Source organism: Quercus lobata, chromosome 8 (assembly GCF_001633185.2).
Source record: "Quercus lobata isolate SW786 chromosome 8, ValleyOak3.0 Primary Assembly, whole genome shotgun sequence".
Taxonomy (NCBI): domain Eukaryota; kingdom Viridiplantae; phylum Streptophyta; class Magnoliopsida; order Fagales; family Fagaceae; genus Quercus; species Quercus lobata.
Window position 1 is genome coordinate 25,848,755 of NC_044911.1, and position 20,423 is coordinate 25,869,177.

General features: G+C 37.4%; 1 protein-coding gene across 1 annotated transcript; it reads right to left on the bottom strand.

Moving 5' to 3' along the window:
- Positions 1 to 555: 555 nt before the first annotated feature.
- Positions 556 to 19,927, bottom strand: LOC115955821. The gene is made up of 7 exons (XM_031074181.1): positions 19,185 to 19,927; positions 6,567 to 6,806; positions 5,364 to 5,453; positions 3,023 to 3,172; positions 2,710 to 2,834; positions 1,974 to 2,103; positions 556 to 809 (listed from the first exon to the last, which is right to left on the bottom strand). Exons 1-7 carry the CDS (start codon positions 19,701 to 19,703, stop codon positions 684 to 686), a joined length of 1,380 nt encoding a protein of 459 aa, XP_030930041.1. The 5' UTR covers positions 19,704 to 19,927; the 3' UTR covers positions 556 to 683.
- Between the last annotated feature and the right edge of the window lie 496 nt (positions 19,928 to 20,423).

Consider the following 20,423-nt stretch of genomic DNA (forward strand, 5'->3'; position numbering starts at 1 on the left):
TATATTACTAGCACAAGTAACCACGAGTAAGCATAAAACGAACCTTTGGGTGGTGTGTTAACTACACAAGAAAAAGTAGTCTTTTTGGTTAGTTTAGTTAAAAATTTGAGGAGGCTGACCTGAGTGCTCGGGGGAAAGCGAATGTCCAATCAAACCAAAAGGATATTACTAGCACAAGTAACCACGAGTAAGCATAAAACAAACCCTTGGGTTCTTGTAAGTTACATGTAAATACGTTCGAGTCTTAAATCATTTTGCTTTACTATCGCACCCAATATTTTACCTCTAATCCTTACTTTGGGAAAGTCAAAATAAGACGTTATCACTTTGGGTTCTTGTAAGTTACATGTAAATACGTTCGAGTCTTAAATCATTTTGCTTTACTATCGCACCCAATATTTTACCTCTAATCCTTACTTTGGGAAAGTCAAAATAAGACGTTATCACAGTAAAGGGAACCCCCTGTTTCTACATCTGGAAAGACCAAAACCACTACCCAAAATTTTTCTAAAACGACAGCCCAAATAATCTAGAAAAAGACCCCAAAAATTCGAATTACAAAGAAAACATATGAAATCAGTGTAATTGACATAAACAAAGTCAAATATTCACATGCGGTATTGTATGTTTTACAAGCTTAAGACTATATACACTTCAGTTGCAAACTATTTGGAATTAATTAACTAAAATTCAATACCACAATTTATCTGAACAGAGAAGGAAGGTCGACCAACACTGGAAAGAGGAGTATCAACTCTCACTACTATCCCAGAATTCCCAACGTTCCCATTCCACTTTGACCTGCCAAGCTGCGTGGGACATACGCAACAAGAGGGGAAAATAGAAAATTAGAAAATACTGAATAGTTTTAGAGTAACAATACAAGAACATCATAACTCAGTAAAGGTTCAACTTTTATAAGGTTAACATAGTAAAGGCTAATAGGCCATCTTAAAAAGAACTTGAATTTAGTCAATAATTTTATATAGTTTTGTTATGATAAATGCACAAAAATTACCATGTAAGAACAGTTGTTATCACCTTAACAAGAAGCATTCCTAATTAATAAAAACATATGATGATATCCATATATATGCAGGATTCAAGGGATCCCCCGGTGGTTCCAACACCTCTAGGGGTGTGTAGGCATTGGGTTTGAACCCCACCAGGCCCCCTCCCCATATTTAGGTAGCTAAAAAAAATGCGCGTGTATATATATATATATATTATCTTCTACGAGTAAGTTGACTGGAGAAATAAAAAATCAATAGTAGAGTTGAAAGAAAAGGAACCTGAACCAGCAACTTGAACATATATTCAATAAAAATACATTTTTTTTAATTAAGTATATATTCAATACAAATATGTAGTAGAAGAATTGGAAGTGAGGTTTACAAGGTAAGCAAGTTCCAAGATCGGTGCAAAGCAAGGGAAAGAAAAGCTTCTAGCTCTAACATATTTTAACAAAAATAATTACATCTCATTGGTGATTACGGAATATTTATAAGATCTTTCTTCTTCTTCTTCTTCTTCTTCTTTTTTTTTTTTTCTTAATAAGTAAAAGTTTCACTTTTCATTCATAGAGAAAGAATGTACAAAGGTTGATTATAATACATCCTCACAGCAAGTTACATAGGATATTTATAAAATCTAGAAAAGAGTCACAATATAAACATCCTAAAGCCTGAATCCGATCATCTAAGATCTTATATTCTTATTTGTACATACTTCAATGTTACTAGTCCATCACTTTGCATGTCAATAAATTTTGTACATTAATTTTTTTTTAATAAGTAATTTGTGTACACTAAATTCATTTTGTCAAATTATTCTATACAAATAATATTTAAATCTAATAAGTGAAACTTCAGAAAAGCAAAGGTGGGCAAGTGTTTTAGTTTTTGCAATGGTAAGTGAGAATCTATTCCCTTGACTGACATGGACTGAAAACTACCATGAAGGCAATGACTTACAGATATAGATGCAAATGCAGAAGGATGGGTCACGAATGCACATCCCAATATCAGACTCAGTTGCTCCTTCACTGAATGAATAAGCTCCGCCCGCAACCCAGGATTGCTTCCACCAAAAGTGGGGCATAAACTGACCATTGTAAAATTTCATAAGAAACATGTCAATGCCAAGTGCAATACAATTTGAAGATTCAGATACAAATAGAAGCAAAGCATACTTCTAACTGATTTTGCTAAAACTGACCGCATATATAATCAGTGTGTAGTGAACAAACCCAAATGGAAAAGAGAAATGTGTAATCTGATCTAAAGCATAAAAGGGGTGTACAACAGGAAACAATAACATGGCTGATTTAAAGTGGTCATGTAGCTTGGAATAAAAATGTTGATTGTTTTTATTGCATGCAATTGCATATTAACATCACTTTCTGGAAGAGTATTTGGAAAATGGATCTCATTATTATTATTTTGATAAATGGAAAATGGCTCTCATTTTTATTTAGGATTATCTTGATAACAGTATTTATGTGACTTGAGTTACCCAAAAGGGTTAGGAACAATAAACCTAGGTAACATATTAAATGGAAATACAGTTCACTAGAAGAAAAATAAACAAAATAGTTACTGTTGAACAGTTGAAAATAAAATAGTATGAAAGGTAACCTTCAGACTATAAATCACAATAATAAATTACCTATTCTACCCTCAATTAAATTGGCAAAGCACATAAACCAACCTGAATTGGAAGGTCGGCCTCACCATGAGACCAGATCTCTGCCATGCCAGGGCTTGTGCAAGACCAAGCGTAAATGACTTGTCAGGCCATTGTACCATTGGTGTGACGCGAGTTCCCCACTTATTCTGAACACACACAAAAATCAATAGGTAAATCTTTTTTTTTTTTTTTTGATAGGTAAATATCAGGTCCCATAACATGTAGGCAACTTGGACTAATTGACAAATGGTATCAGAATCCATTTTATATTAAATGAGAACAGAATCTCGCTAAAGATTATTTTTGATAACCTGTTACAAATTTACAATCTCACCTTGCAAGAGAAGCTGAATCTCATTTCACCTGGATATTGACCCTGAGCTTGTAGAAGGCCCCCACAGAGAGGTAGAAAAGCACTTGTTGTGAGCCCCTCACCTGATACATAGGTCAACTGACCATTTGGAAACTGTAGATCTACAAATGACTGGGGTAGAGAGAGAGAGAGAGAAGATAGTTGCATTAGAAACTTCAACCCAAGAAGCTAACAATGAGATATGATGCTTCAACTCTACACATATCTTCATATTTATTATGAGAATTACTGCTACACTGTTATGCTATGTCTTCAAGGGGAAGGGAATACTATGTCTTGATGTTAGCATTAGGAGTTGTTATTTTGTATTTGAATTAGTCATGGTTGTATTTAAGCTTTGGCTTCAGCAATAAGAGCCAGCAGATATTTTCCATTTTAACTATTCTCTTCTCTTCTCAGCTATTAATTTCTTGGAGGGTTGTCGCCTCGAATATGACTAATCCTTTTCAAACTCACCTGTTCACAGCATTTGGGATCAGAGCCAACCACTACGTCGAGTAATCAGACGTAGCTAATTGAGTATGAGATCAAATGAGTTGCAACTTTGTGGTCGGATTTTGAAGGGGGTGACCTAGAGGCTAGATTAAAATAACTGATAGGTGAGTGGCGCCACCAAAAAAGAGAGAGGACAACCATCGTGTCAATGTCACTAGTGTGCCGTCATGGACGTCGATTGCAAAGCATGATGGCATGTTATGATCCTAATGTCCCACATGAATTAAATGTAAGCTTAACCATATGTTCATAAGCTCTTGGGCACCCTTCCCTTGCAAGCCGTTTTTCAAGTGTTCCTAACATTCACCTACTCAGAGCAGCTAAACTTTAGAAGAAAAGGATGGCAGAAATTGATTTTGAACAAAATGACAGTTTATTCATTCCTTCAGTTAGTCAATCAATAAACGGGACTTAAAAGTGTTAGTGGATCTTAGAAATCATTGTTGGTGAATTTTATTTCAAAATTGTGAAGTTTACAGTATAAACTTCAATAACATTACCTAGTGTACTATCCACATGATTTCATACTTAAATGGCCATGTGGACTCCAATATTACATAAAAAGAGTTTCTCTGCTCACTTTTCTAGTTTATTTTTTGGAATATTTGCATATAACTACAGAACTTTAGAGATTAACTATGATCAGTTAATAAGTGCTTATACATCTTTTCTTTTCTATTGTTACATCAAACCACTTATTAATTTGATTCTTAAATCCAGTAATAATATCTCTTATTTTAGCCCCTGGGTTTGCTCAGGTGCCATATGGTAGGGTAAGGTTGAGTTGGTTCTTGAGTTCAATCTCCTTTTTTAACTTTTTTCTTTTTACTTTTTTGGTATAGGTAAAAAAATTGTATTCAAAGAAAAAAGGATAAATACGGATCTTAATTCCAATCATGCAAAGCAAAAGACAAATACTCTTGATTATAACTATCAAATTCATTTATGCAAGGTAAGCCAGAGTGGAGGAGTGCAGGACCATCAAAGTCCTACGAATAAAATGAAGCATCAATTATAAATGAACTTGGTTTCACAATCCCCTTCCCAATTGTCGTTTCCTTGGAAGACTGTGGAGTTCCAAAGTGCTTTCAAAGACTAACTTCTTTGTGTGGACAGTGGCATTGGGTAGAATTTTGACTAATGACAATTTGACAAAGCCTCGTTGTTATTGACTGGTGCTGTATGTGTAAGAGGGCAGGGGAGAATAATAATCATTTACTCTTGCATTGCCCAATAGCCAGAGAATTGTGGAGTATGGTGTTTACATTTTTCGGGGTATTTTGGGTTATGCCCAAGGATGTAGTGGAGCTTCTAGCTAGCTGGCCAGGCAAGTTTAGTAAACATAGAAATCGGTTGATTTGGAACATGGTCCCTCACTGTTTGATATGGAGTATTTGGAGGGAGAGTAATACTCGGATCTTTGAAGGAACTGAAGATCAATTCAAGACTTGAAGACTTCCTTCTTCCAGACTTTGTTTGGGTGGACAAATGTGTCAGGTGTTCTCTCTTTCAATTCTTTGTCTTATTTGCTCAATAGATGTAGTTTTTACACTTATTAGTTTTGTTTGTCTCCTGCTTCCCTTAGTACATGTCCTGCGTGCTTGGTTTTTCTTGTACTTGTTTTTTCTATCAATGAAGTTTATTACTTATCCAAAAACAAAAAATTATAGATGAACTTGAACATATATTTTTGTTCAACTTAAGTTAATATCAGTAAGACCGTCCAAAACCTAGCCCTGCAAAGGAGTAATCAACAAGAAAATTACACCAAACATATTGATTACAATGTTAGAAGTTGTAAACTTACACAAGCTAATGGATTGAGGCAGAGCATAGACATGAACAGCCACCTTCTATGCTTTGACCACACAGCTGGACAAAGTGAGTGCATGCCATTCTGAAAAATGAACAGATGAGCAAATTAGTACAACACAAAGGAGGGAAAATCTGGAGAAGCATCTACATACAACAAATTAAATCGCAACAATACTGAGTAATGAATAGAAGGAAATACCTATTAATATTAATGGAAAAAGGAAACAGTGAATGAACTCTAGCTCAGATGGCAGGGTGAGGTAGTTGGTTCAAGACCCACTGGGTGAATAACTACCCAATAATTTAAATAAATAAATACAAAAAGGAAAAAGGAAGCCACCGAATCAATCATCATCACACATGGCATTAATACTTGAGTTCTTGCTGATAAGGTAGCTTCAACATTATGCACTGCCAAGTCAGTATTATAAAATGCATTGTAAGGCTTAATTTACAGTGACCTCCCTCCTAATTTTAGATTGTACACAGACCTCCCTTACACTCGAAATATACACTTGCCTCCCCTTCACCCCAGCACCATTAAATCTACTAAAGTATTGATCTTACCCAGTATCCCATACTTGGAGGTGCCATTTGCTCCAAAGGCCATTGGCAGTTAGTCATATGATTTGATAAGTAGTTGAATTTCACTAAAACTTAAGGGGGGGAAAAAACGTTCACGGGGTTTAAGAAAACAAAAGGATAAAATAGAAGAAAGGGAATCTAAAGTTTTTTTTTTTTGATAGGTAATTGCAATTTATTAAAAATCATAAAGTGTATACAGTGCGTATAGAAGTATAAAAATTAAAGAGCCTAAAATCTCCATCAAAGAAGAATATGAGAGGGTAAAAGGATGCGACGCCCACTAGAGAAGGGTTTTCAGAGAAGTGAAACTTGAGATTTGGCAAATGATGCTATCAGAAATGTAGATTTTTCAGCTCTATCCAAAAAAACCAAAGGCAGCTCTATAGTAGGTAGGTATTATAGAAATATCAGCAACACACAAGCGAAGCACATTAGCCTATCCTCTACCCTGCCTCAGATGTTCAGACTTCTCTCTCTCTCTCTCTCTCTCTCTCTCTCTCTCTCTCTCTCTCTCACACACACACACCTTCTGATGCAGTTAATCTTTTTTAGTTACGCTTTGTGAAGTGAGTTGTATATAACAAAATGATGTAGGAAAACCAAATCATACCTTTCTATCATAGCCATACCAAAGCAAATGTTGCTTTGACAAATGGACTGGCAAAAGAAGCGTCGTATCACGAACAAAGAGTACGGGTCCAAGCTGGACAAGGAAGAGAGAAGAATTGTCATTTCCAGATGAAGAACTGCCGTGTGATGACTCCAGTCTCCATAAATCTCCTCTTGCAACCAAAGAACTTTCTACGTCACGTGTTCTACTATCATAAGTTGATGTAATATTTATGATCCCCTGCATCAGGAAAAGATGAACTGTTCACAAAACGTATAATTAAAAACAAAACAAGGGACATTAAACAAAAGAAATTTACATGCAACCGTCCTACCATAAACCTGGCAAAAGAGTTCACAAATGAGACTTCTGCGACAAACAAACAAATTTTTTAGAATGGAAGTGGTTGCCTTCATAGACAAGACAAAACAAAAGGCATGCAGGATGGTCATAAAAATCTGTACAAGTTGTTTAAGATGTAAATGGAATTTTGATGCCCAGTTCTCCAGCAATTGAAATGATCAAGATTATTTTAAACGTCCTTGCTATTATCTAGGATACATCACTTGACTAAATCTAGTAGAAAAAAGTATTGAATTATTATGCCATGAGAAACACTCCCCATACAACCGCACATGAAAACAAAGATTCAAAAAAAAAAAAGCACTGGAATGCAATTAAGTGGACGGAAAACTTGAATTCTAGTAGACGATTAGACAACTGTGATTAAAAAGGTAGTTACACGCTTATCTAAAAGGTAATATCCTAATGACAAGATTTTCATGAGGGGAAAAAGAGAAAGAAAGAAAGAAAGAATAATTGAATAGACTTCTATTTAGTTTACCCGTGGTCAAAAAATCCTTTTCATTCAAATTTTTTTACTCTTTCGCAGGCATATCTTATTATCTTGTTCCATAGGGAGAGTACTTAAAGCTCCATTTTTTAGCGCTACTACTGGGCATGAATTAGAGTCAGCTACAGATTAATTGATAGTCTAACAGGGACTGATTACTGTTAAAAAGGGAGTTTCAAGAAAAACTAAAATATAGGCTAAAATATTGGTTTCATCCCTAATGTTTGCATGAATTTTGATTTCCATCCCTAAAGTTTACAGAGCTGGTTTTTGTCCCTAACTATTGAAAACGCTGCACTTTCTGTCCTTGAACTTTAAAAAGATCTTTTTTAATCCCTAAACTATTCAAAAAAGTACTTTTTTCATCCATATTTTCACCCATAAACTATTGGAAAAAAAAAAAAAGCTATTTCAAAAGAAAGTGTAATGATTTCAATAGTTTAGGGAGGAAAAATGAACTTCTTAAAGTTTAGGAACTCAAAACGATCTTCATGCAAACTTTAGGTATGGAAACAATATGCTAGCTAAAGTCTATATCTGTTTGGATAGTTCAATGTATGGATACTGATAGTTTATTGAAAAAAGGAACTAACTCACATACACAAAGAACACACATCATAGTCCTGAAGAAATACAATAAGGTGACAGGCACAATCAAAATGAAAGAGAATCAATTTAAGTCTACAATGAAATTTATCTCATTTGACCCAAAACACAAGACCATTCAAACAAAGTTCTTAGGAAAGATGATTTTAAAAGCTGAATAATGAGGCATCTGCACACACTAGTTCCTTTCCTTCCACAAAATCTATGAAAGGAATAAAGGAGCTAAATTCCACGCAAGAATATTTCCCAAATCAATCCCTCCATCCATAAAGTAGTTCTACTACACCCTTGGGCATTACCATTTGTGCTCCAAAAACTAAAAAGGTAGAGGTCTACATTTCATAAGCAATATCACAATGCAAAAAAAAAAAAAAAAAAAAAAAAAAAATCAAAATCAAAAGTCTCACCACTACTAGACTAATTCCTCTGTTTATAAGATTGTCACTGGTTAGAATCTTTCCCCAAAATGCTGTCCGCACAAAGAAAGCTACCCTAAGTACCCTTTTTGGACCATTGGTGCACCAAATACTACTTTTCCAAGGAATCATCACTTCCCTTGCACCTCTTAAAGCCTCATAATATGAGCTAACATCACATCGATCATCACCAGCATTGTCCACTTCATTCTGTCAGAACCTTTGCTGCTTGAAAATTGGAGTATAAAATATCAAACAAAGAGTCAATCAACTCCGGTATGGATACAGTTCAAAATAGCAATCACTGTATGGTCCTGAGGGGATGGGAGGCCTTGCATCATCTTCTAATCTGCTGGTATGTCAATAGTCAGGAATCAATTGTGAATACAGAAAGCTATGATCATTCACATTGGGAACATAAAAAAAGAACGGCTGCTGCTGCTTTAGATTTTGTGCTTTCTTCCTAGTTTGGTAGTTGCTGCTTTCTTTCTATTCGCAATGGGTGGTTCTTCTTTTTTCTTCATTGAATCCAAAACGTTTGCGTTTTCCATTGAGGAAGGTGGTTCTTATTTCTTATTACGGATCTTTGAGAGAGGCCTTTCCTTAATGCGATCTGTTTTTATGGGGAAGGAGATTGCAAACCGTTTTTTGTTCCACTTGGAGAAATTAATTTCAAAGCGATCACCTGGTCTTTCTGCAAGAACGATCAGAGAGGGTGACTTGGTTTTCATCCTTCAATTGGGGTCCAACGCCCATGGCACATTTTTAATGGTTTCTAAACTTCATGGTCGACGGAAGGGTAGCATTGTGATACCTAAGGGAAGGATGGGTAATTGCTAGTGCGGCTTTTGCCTAAACCTAAGGAATATTTTGAAACCACCTTCCTTGACTAGTCAGGGATCATTTCCTAGAATACAAAGTGCACCAAAGGCTGATGAGGCGGTGGTGGTTGGTAGACCTCATAATCGCGGCGGCGCAGCAAATAAAGGCAAGGAGAAAATTCCAATCTTTCAAAATTTGAAATCTTCAACTCCCAGAAACCCATATCGTGATCATGGCAGCAGTTTTTCTGGGAAAGATACGGCACAACTTGGGGCAAATATTTTGTCTAATATTGATGTGATTGCCAAAAGAGATTTGTTGACTCTAGAGATCTCTTTACGTATGGAGCTTGGGAAAAAGGGGCAATGGGCTGTAGTTTCTTCTTTTATTAAAGATGTGGGCTCCAATCAAAATAGCCATGGCCCAACACTTTCAAAGGGCCATAACAAGCACACCCACAACTAGGCTCCCAGACCTAAACCTAAGCCTAAAGCCCAACCTGTCTCTCAGCAACTCATTAGCTCTAATCCAAAAGCCACCCGCTCTCATCAGACCACCAATATGATGCCGATGAAGCTCATCTCCCCCTCCAAGCATCCTCCATCTATCATCACCACCAATAGCACTTCTAACCCACCGAGGAGCACCGCTAGTAACGATACCGATATGCCTCCGACGCCCACCATCATCAAGGACGCCACTTCCCTTCCGTTGTCTGACATCGTCATCTCCCCTTCAGTGAAGAACAGTCCCACTCCTCCATCGACGACCACCATCTTTAACGGCACCACTTCCCAACTGGCGACCGGCAACGTTATCTCCCCACCAGTGAAGAACAGCCCCACCTCCAACGGCACCAATCCTGTTGCTTCGGTGCTAGTTACTGCTGAGGATTGTCTTGATAAGCCTCACCCCTCCATTAAGAATTTCGTTGAAGATTTGGAGCACACCTGGGGTAATTCAGAGAAATGGGTCTTAGAGCTTCGTGGAGGGAGGTAGATTACTATTCCTCTCTCATTATACCACTCACCTGGGAGCATGTCAGATTTTTCCGATCTCGAGGGAGCTGTGGGATAGGGTAACAACACTTTCAAGGAAGAAGGGCATCTCGTTAGTTGGGCGGATGATTGTGATGGTCCTTTGGATAATGTTTCTGTTGTATCTGGGTCAGATTGTGAGGTGGGGGACTCTAATGGGGTCTTGTAAACTAGGAAAATATTAAAGAACCACTGGTTGTGCAACCTTTGGCCATGGCTAACCCAGTTGCTCCACTTGTAGAAGTGGCAGATGCTTCCACTCAATTATCATCTTGGGTTGAGAAACGTATTAAAGCCTTTAGGAAATCTTTGGGTACTTCCTTGGAAGGCTTCAAAGCGGAAATTACTGGGATTTTTTTAGCTTTGGAGGCTAGGAAGAAAGCTAAAATGCAAGTAGAATGCTCTCAGCAGAGAGAGCTTAAGACAAGTTCTAAAGGGCGTTGGAAGTTGAATAGTCTGCTAACTCTTGGAACTTTGAGAATAATTATGATTTGGTAGGAAATGCCAATGGGGAACAGGATTCTGTGGCATCTCAATGAACCTGAAAATTATCTCCTGGAATGTTAGGGGGCTGAATGATTGTGAAAAAAGGCTTCGAATTCATAATATGATCAAAGGTTGGGGTGTAGACATTATTTGTCTTCAGGAAACAAAAATGGAATTGATAACAAGGAGAGAGATTCGGAGCTTGTGGGGTTGTCAACATTTGGATTGGCTTCATTTGGGCTCTATAGGTGCATCGGGAGGTGTTTTGGTGATGTGGGATAGAAGGATGGTGGAAAAAATTGACGAAGCAGTTGGAAGGTTTTCTATCTAATGCAAATTTAAGAATGTGGTAGATCATTTTGTATGGGCTTTCATTGGTGTATATGGACCAAACTCTGATCATGACAGGCGTCTGCTTTGGGAAGAGCTGACTGGAATTCATAGTTGGTGGAATGTGCCTTGATGCATTGGAGGTGATTTTAATGTAGTGCGATTTTCTTCGAAGCACCTTGGTGCAGACTCTCTCTTCAGCCATGCTTGATTTTTCAGATTTCATTTCTAAACACAATCTCATTGATTTTCCATTGGAGGGTGGTAATTTCACTTGGTCCAATTCTAGAGCAGTGGCTTCGCGGTCTAGGCTTGACAGGTTTCTTCTCTCTTCTAATTTGGGAGAGCACTTTCCTAATATTTGTCAAAAAAGATTGCATTGATTACTTTCAGAACACTTTCCAGTTCTTTTAGAAGGGGGAAATTTTCACAGAGGCAACCGCCCTTTTCGCTTTGAGAATATGTGATTAAAGGTAGAGGGTTTTGTGGAGAAAGAGAAAACTTGGTGGGTGTCCTATCATTTTCAGGGTTCCCCTAGCTTTCAGTTTGCAAGCAAATTAAAAGCTTTGAAACTAGATTTAAAGAAATGGAATGCTGAAGAATTTGGCAATGTGGAGGATAAGATGAACAAGTTATGGAAGAACCTTGAAGTTCTTGACTTGCTGGAAGATAGTTGTCCTCTATCATATGATGAGACTTTGGAAAAAGAACGACTTCACATTGATCTTGAAAAGGTAACCCTTATGGTTTAAATATGTTGGAGGCAAAAATCTAGGGCCCTTTGGATCTAAAAGGGAGATAGGAACACTAAGTTCTTTCATAGAATAGCTAACTCCCACAAAAGATTTAATACTATAGACAATCTCTTGGTGGAAGGTGAATTGACTTTGGATCCAAATTCAATTTCAGCTTGCATCTCTCATTTCTACAAACAATTGTACTCAGAAAATGTCCTAAGACCTGTGCTAGACGAAGAGGATTTCTCTATGATTTCTGAGGTGGAAGCTGCTTAGTTAGATAGGCATTTTGAGGAAGAGGAGGTATATGGTGTCATCCAAGGTTGTAACGGCGACAAATCTCTAGGACCAGATGGTTTCTCAATGGCTTTCTTTAAGGCTTGTTGGGACTTTTTAAAACTTGAAATTATGGAGGTTCTTGCAAACTTCCATTCGCAAGCTGTCTTTGAGAAAAGCATTAATGCAACTTTCATGGTTCTCATTCCTAAGAAAGTAGATGCTGTCAATGTGAGAGACTTTAGGCCTATTAGTCTAGTGGGCAATATTTATAAAATCATTTCCAAATTGCTAGCTAATAGGCTGAGAAGGGTGATTTATGGAATTATCTCTGAGTCTTAAAATGCTTTTGTTCTGGATAGACAAATCCTAGATTCTGTCTTAATTGCAAATGAGTGTTTGGATAGTAGGCTCAAGGCAAGGATTCCTCGGGTTTTATGTAAGTTAGATGTGGAGAAAGTTTTTGATCATGTCAGCTGGAATTTTCTTTTGTATATGTTGCAATGTTGTGGATTCTCTGAGAAATGGAGAAAGTGGATTCTGTTTTGTATCTCCACAGTGAGATTTTCGATTTTGATAAATGGCTCCCCCTAAGGATTTCTTTGGGAGCTCTACGGGGCTGCGCCAAGGAGATCCTCTCTCCCCAATCCTATTTGCTATTGTTATGGAGGCTTTAAGCCATTTGTTGGATGGTGCGGTTCTGGTTGGAAACATTTCGGGTTTCACTGTTGGTACCATGTCTAATACCCCCCCCCCATGGTGACCCATCTTCTCTTTGCGGATGACACTTTAATTTTCTGTGATGCTTCTGCAAGTCAAGTTGAATATTTGCGGGAGATCTTAGCCTCCTTTGAGGCGGTGTCAAGGTTGCACATTACTGCCTAAGTCAGAATTAGTTCCAGTTGGAGAGGTGACTAATATGGGGGAGCTTGTGGCATTGCTGTGTTTATCTTTGCCAATGACTTACTTGGGACTGCCTTTAGGCGCTAAATTCAAGGACAAGGCGATTTGGAAATCTATCCTAGAAAGAATGGAGCGAAGATTAACGAGTTGGAAGCAATTATACTTATCAAAAGGTGATAAGATCACCTTAATCAAAAGCACTCTCTCAAGCTTGCCAACTTATTTCCTATCTCTCTTCCCTATTCCTGTGGATATTGCTATTCGTATTGAGAGGCTTCAAAGGAATTTTCTATGGGGTGGGATAGATGAGTCTCCTAAATTCCGGCTAGTATAATGGGCCCAGGTTTGTTCTCCCTTACAGTCTGGCAGTTTGGGTATTAGAAACTTGAGACCCTTCAATCAAGCTTTGTTGGGAAAATGGCTATGGAGATATGGAAGAGAGACAACCCATCTCTGGAAGCGGGTTATTGAGACTAAATATGGGAATGATTGGGAAGGTTGGTGTACAAAAGAAGTCTCTAATCCTTATGGTGTTAGTCTTTGGAGAAACATAAGACAAGGCTGGCCAGTCTTTTCCAAATCCATTCAGTTTGAGGTTGGTGTTGGCGACAGAATTAAATTTTGGCATCATGTGTGGCATGGGAGTTGTACTCTCCGGGGAGGCTTTTCCGGAACTCTATAATATTAGTTGTAATAAGGAGTCTTCCATTGCAAATGTTATGCACTTTCCTAACTAGAGGCTTCACTGGGATCTTCTTTTTTCTAAAGCTCCCCAAGATTGGGAAACTGAACATTTTTACACTTTTCTAGATCTTATCAATTCATTGCCCCTTAATGGTGAAGGTCAGGACAAACTTTGTTGGAAACCAAGAGCGAATAAGAATTTTAAAGTGAGTGAGTTCTATCTCTCCCTTTCCTTTACTCGACATTTCTTTCCCTTGGAAACCTGTGTGGCGTTCAAAGGTCCCTGCTAGGGTTGCTTTCTTCTCGTGGACTGCCTCATTAGGTAAGATTTTGACTACAAAAAATTTATGGTATAAGGGTGTCGCAGTTGTTGATTGGTCCTATACATGTAAAAAGAGTGGGGAATCAATGAATCACCTTCTCCTTCATTGTCCTATTTATTATGATTTATGGTCTATGGTGTGGGCTCTTTTTGGTCTTCAATGGGTTATGCCGCAGGTGTCTCTCATTTATTTTCAAGTTGGCAAGGTTCCTTCGGTGGGCATCAGAGCATTGTTTTATGGAGGGCTGTCCCTCATTGTGTCCTATGGTGTATTTGGCGAGAGCGGAACTCAAGATGTTTCGAAGGGAAGGAGCAGTCTACTTCAGATCTTAAATCTCTTCTTCTTCATATCTTGCTAGAGTGGAGTTCTTCCTTTAATCTTTTCCCTTGTTCAAATTTTTTAGAAATGCTTGATCTTTGTAATTTTTGTGTTTGATGTACTATTTTCGATGTTCACCTCTGGGGTACCTGGGCTTCTTTTTAATACAATTCCGTTATTTATCAAAAATAAAAAATAGCAATCACTTTATAATCGGACAGAAGTTAAGAAAATGATATATATATATATATATATAGAGAGAGAGAGAGAGAGAGAGAGAGAGAGAGAGAGAGAGAGAATTCAAGCAGTAGAAGATGACACTACTCAAAACATAGCTCAAGCAATAAAACACTCAAAGCACCATTAATCAAATGCTAAATTCACCAGCACAATACTCCTAGAAGGCAACACTTTTAGTGACAAGACTACAGCCAATGCCATAATAGGTTCCACTTTGATCAATATACAAACTATCCACTATAAACCTAATAAACTAGCTAGGAACCCAAGAATCATATCGAAACTCCAAACCCCTCATTCCTATGTTTGCATCACTATTGTACACCTACAATATAAGTGAAACCACTCCATAGCACATCCATCTTTATCTTGGCTTTAAAGAGCTTCACTATTTAAAAAATTCAACTACTCCCAAATTCTTCACCCAATAGACTACAAACCAAACACTATAGACCACAAATCAGAAGCAATGGGGCAATGAAGTAAGAGATGTTCTATTGTTTCCCCATTACATTTGCACATATGACACCACTCCAAAATCCAAACTTTTCTTCTCCATATAGTTATCAATCATCAAAATTTTCCCAAGGGTTGCAATCCAGACAGAGAAAGCAACTCAAGTGGGAATCTTCGACTTCCAAACGCTTTTCCATGGGAAAGACTAATCCCTAATGAGTCAAGACCCGATAATAGTCACTAACCTCAAAACCCTTTCTCTTAGCTGGTTTATAGGCTTATAGCACATCTTATCCTACCCACTTCCCCTCACAGGAACACCATAAATAAAATCCATAAAATTCAACAATGATCCAATTCCCAATCCTGTACACCTCTTATGAAATTAAAATCCCAATGAAGATCCCACCCATTGATGAACTGAATAAGTTCTGCCACACAAGCATCCTTGTCCCGGCTGATCCGGAATAACTCCTTAAAACACATATGAAGAGGCCTCTCCCTATGCCATACATCCTGCCAAAACTTCACCCTAGATCCATCCCCAATTTCAAACTAAAAGTAGTGTGAAAAATTGGGGCAACCTCATTTTATATTCTTCCACAAGCTCTAATGAAGTCATGGAAGATCAACATGCTATTACTTTGCAATTCACCTATTCAAGAATTATTTATTGGGTCCTCATGTGAAGTCCAATTGAAGAGAAAGTCATGCCCTTTTAATAGTCTAAGTATGAGTCTTTTAGGGTTAAAACAGTTTTTACTTTGGGTTTTTATTTTATTAGTTATGGTCAGTTTTATATTGAGGGGCAATTCTATACTTTTTGCAATTCCTGCGAAATACCCAAAATATCCTTAATTTGCAGGAATTGCAGAAATTATATATTTGCCCATTAATATAAAACTGACCATAACTAATAAGATAAAAAACCCAAATTAAAAATTGTTTTAACCCTAAAAGGCTCGTATTTAGACCATTAAAAAGGCATGACTTCACTTCAATTGGACTTCACACGAGAACCCAATAAAATAATTCTTGAATAGGCGAATTTGCAAAGCATATTAATCTTCCATGACTCCATCATACTCCTCCGGTTGGAAGAAACTCAATCTAGAGTTTTTAAGTGTTAAATTATAAGATCCTTCAAACTTGAAACTTGCTCCAACTCTATTAATCTTCCATGACTCCATCATACTCCTCCGGTTGGAAGAAACTCAATCTAGAGTTTTAAAGTGTTAAAGTATAAGATCCTTCAAACTTCAAACTTCAAACTTGCTCCAACTCTTCAATCACCTTTGGAAGTATCAAGAATAAAAAATCTTTCTTTCCCATCAAATCATTAGATTCGTTTGGAATGATGAAATCAACAACCAAAGGACTATTCAACTTGAAATCCTTCTTGAATTGATCTATGGTAGTAACATCAACGTCTTCCTTCATCTTGATTTTTCCTTTTATGCTCGCCTTGCTCCTTTGTGATCTCCATTGCAAGAACAACAATATCTTCCTTGGTATCAACTTTCCCATGATCAAACTCATTCTCATCTTGCTCCAGCTCTCCAACTTCCTTTTGTGGCACTATAGCTCTTTGTTTTGGAATTTCAGCACATCCTTAGGCTTGACCTTTTGTTTTTGCCCTAGTTGTTCTAGTTGTTCTGCACTCATAGACTTTAACACAATTTGTGGCACTATAGCTCTTTGTTTGGGAGTTTCAGCGGCATCCTTAGGCTTGACCTTCTGTTTTTGCCTTAGTTGTTCTAGTTGTTCTGCACTCATAGACTTTAACACAATTTGTGCTTAACCTTATGTTTTTGCCTTGGTTGTTCTAGTTGTTCTGCACTCAGACTTTAACACAATTTGTGCATTATTGAACATAAATTTATATGTATTGTCCTTTTCAATATCATACACATCTTAATCATAAAGCCAAGGGCGGCCTAATAAAATATGAGTCACAGTCATAGGAATAACATCACACCGTATAGAATCATATTGCCCACGAGAAATAGAAACCAAGCATCGTTTCGTTACCGGAATAAAGGTGCTATTTATCCACGCTACCTTGTATGGTTTCGAATGTGGTTCTATCGGTAGCTTCAACCTTTCAACAGTAGCTTCTGAAACAACATTCATCTCTCTACCACCATCAATTATAAGCATTTGACTTTTAGTTTCACAACGCACTGTAGTCCTAAATGTTGAAGTATGCTTCCAATCCTCCTCTTGCTTAGGTATAGCTCGAATACGCCTAACAACTAAAAGAAGAGATGTATCTTCTACTTCTTCTTCGAGATCACCATCTTCTTGCATCAACATGATCATAGATGAGTTTTATCAAGTGGCTGAAGAAGATTTTGGCAAAGCACATATGATAGGATTTTGCTCTGATGCCAATTTGATGTAGGACAGATTAGGGATTTGTCTACTTTAGTTGTGTTCAGTTTAAGTTAGGAAAGAAGAAGAATTAGAGAGGAGTTAGGGTTGTTTAGGGGCTGTGTGAACAGTAACCTTAGAAAGAAAGAAGAGAAAAGAAGGAGAAGAGAGAAGGAGAAATAAACAACAAAGGCCAATGTGCTTGTTGCTCAAAACACTCAATTTTATTAATCAAATCATTCTACTTTCTTTGAATACATTGAACACAATATATATAAAGACTCTTACTTGTACTATTAGTAATAGGATTCCTAATAGTGTTAGAACTACTAGTAAAACCTAATAAATACTAACTTGGACAATATTCTAAACTTAACTAAATTACCAAAACACATTTAATTTGCAAGAATTGCAGAAATTAAAGATTTGCCCCTCAAAATAAAACTGACCATAACTAATAAAATTAAAACCTATATTAAAAATTGTTTTAACACTAAAAGACTCATACTTAGACCATTAAAAGGGCACAACTTTCACTTCAATTGGACTTCACACGAGGACCCAATAAAATAATTCTTGAATAGGCAAATTTGCAAAGTAATAGCATATTAATCTTCAATGACTCCATCAAATGTTTTGTGGAATCATTGTTGTTGCGACAGGAGAAAGGGAGGAGAAGGAATTGGGGTGTGGGATTCATCCGAAATTTTAATGATTGGGAGAATGATGGGGCGGCTGCTTTCTCCCATTTATTAGAATCCCATATTCCTTTTAGGGAGGGGGAAGATTGCATGAGATGGAAGCCTAAGAGTAGTGGGGAATTCACTGTGCAATCTTTTTATGAGACTTTACGGGGTTCACCACCTATGCCTTTCCCTTGGAAAGCCATATGGAAGGTTAAGGCTCCTCGAAGAGTTTCCTTCTTTATCTAGACGGCAGCTTTGGGGAAGATTCTCACTAGTGATAATCTAATCAAGAGAGGCTATTCACTATTGAGTTGGTATTGTATGTGTCGACGTAGTGGGGAGACTGTGGACCACCTATTGATACATTGCAGTGTGGCAGCTGAATTGTGGAATTTGTATTTAGGATGTTTGGGATTCAATGGGTACTACAAGAGAAGGTTTTTAATTTATTATGTGGGTCAGTGGGTAGCAGATGGGAGGATCAAATTCTTCTTCAAATGAATGAAATCTTGTTCCTTTATGTTTGTTGTGGACTATTTGGAAGGAAAGAAATCAACATACTTTTGAAGGCTTAGTGTTTAAGTCAACTCAATCGCTAGCATCCTTCATTAGTTCTCTTTATGAGTAGTCTTTTGCTTCGGGTCTCACAAATAGTAATTGTGTTCCATCTTTCATAGAGTGTATAGGTATGTAAATATTTTTCCGGTTGTAATTCTTTAGGCTATGCTGTGTCTTTTAGATGAAGCAGTCTTGTTTCAATAAAATTATTCTTACTTATCCAAAAATAAAAAGTACATAATTCACCACACATTTGATAGTATTGTATGTCCTTTATTATCAACTACTTTCCACCTCGCCAAAATCTACTTAAGAACTGCTTTAATCTATCTAACTTAAACAAGTCTCATCATACCCAATACCCTTCACTAGCAAATAAATAAATACATACAACTTCAATTTTTCTTTTTTCTTTTTTTAATTATGGACTAAATTTAGCACATGAACAAGTGAAAAACTAAAAAAACACAACCATTGTTCAAAATTGATGAATAAATTAGGTTTTTTTTTTTACCTGGGGCTGGAGTCTACCAAGAAGTGCTGCAGATCTTAGATTAAAGCCACCTGCTTCATCATCATCCACCAACTCATCACCACCACCATCAATATTTTCCACAAACCCCATATCCCTCAACCGCTCCGTCAACAACCCTAAATCCCGTTCTGTAACGATACCCACATCGCTTCGAAGCCTACTACTACAATTGACATCTACCGCTACCGCTGCCACCTCGGCCTCTTGCCGAAAGAGCACAGGCAGCCTCCTGAAAAACTGCTGGAGCAATCCATTCAAACCGGCCCCGAAATCCGCTCCGGCCTGGCCGATCCTATTCCCGATGTCGAGGAAATCAGTTGTCTGAGTAGGGAATTCGAGGTCGAAGAGCTTGGAATGATGAGGGTTTGGCCATGGAAAGGAGGGAGGGGTGATGTGGGACTGGATCAAACCGGTGAAGCCCTGAGCTAAGCGGTCCGCAAAGTCTTGACCGTGTCTCTGCACCTCTTCCCATGCCTCAAATGACCTCTCCACCGACATTGCTCTTCTCCTTCATCCAATCTAAATTGAGTGAAAAAGGAAAGTTGGGGTTTTGAATCTCAGTTACTATGACTGTGAGAGACACTTCCACTTGGTTTGGTTGCCATTTGTATTTGTATTTGTGCTGCTTGCTTGTAATTTAAGACCACGACGCCACGTTAGCTGCAAAATAAAAGTTGTGGTTTTTGGAGGATAAATAATTATTTCAGATTTTTATTGCTGGGGCTAGAAAGAGAAAATAGCAAACGTGTTTGGTCCTTGTTTTGTGTTTTGGAGTTGGATTTCAATTTCATCTAATACCGGGGGAATTTTTGGCAATTAGCATAGTAAGGGGGTTCTATACAGTAAGTTAACCAACATTTAAAAGGATTAAGCAAAATAGTATCTCAAGTTTTAGAAACTCGATATCTATATAAAACTCAACTATTAGAAACTCGTTTTGCACTTGCTGTGCACTTACTAACTTTGATTAAAATGCCACATAGATCTCGAGTCTTAAAGACTCGTTTTTTACAAAATAAAAATCGAGTCTTCAAGTCTTGATTTTCTTAGGGAAAAACGTTTTTATACTCATAAATATCGAGTATTAGAAACTCGATATTTAATTAAAATTTGCATAGAACTCGAGTCTATAGACTTGAGTTTTGCTGGGAAAAATTTTATAGACACTGATACACGCATCAGTCTACAAAATTTTATAAATATAGATAAAAATTTTAT

Coding starts and splice junctions, on each gene's coding strand:
- LOC115955821 (XM_031074181.1), bottom strand. CDS start 19,703: ATGTCGGTGGAGAGGTCATTTGAGGCATGGGAAGAGGTGCAGAGACAC. Junction 2,835..3,022: donor GATTCAGCTTCTCTTGCAAG/GTGAGATTGTAA, acceptor GTGTGTGTTCAG/AATAAGTGGGGAACTCGCGT. Junction 810..1,973: donor CTGCATTTGCATCTATATCT/GTAAGTCATTGC, acceptor TGTCCCACGCAG/CTTGGCAGGTCAAAGTGGAA.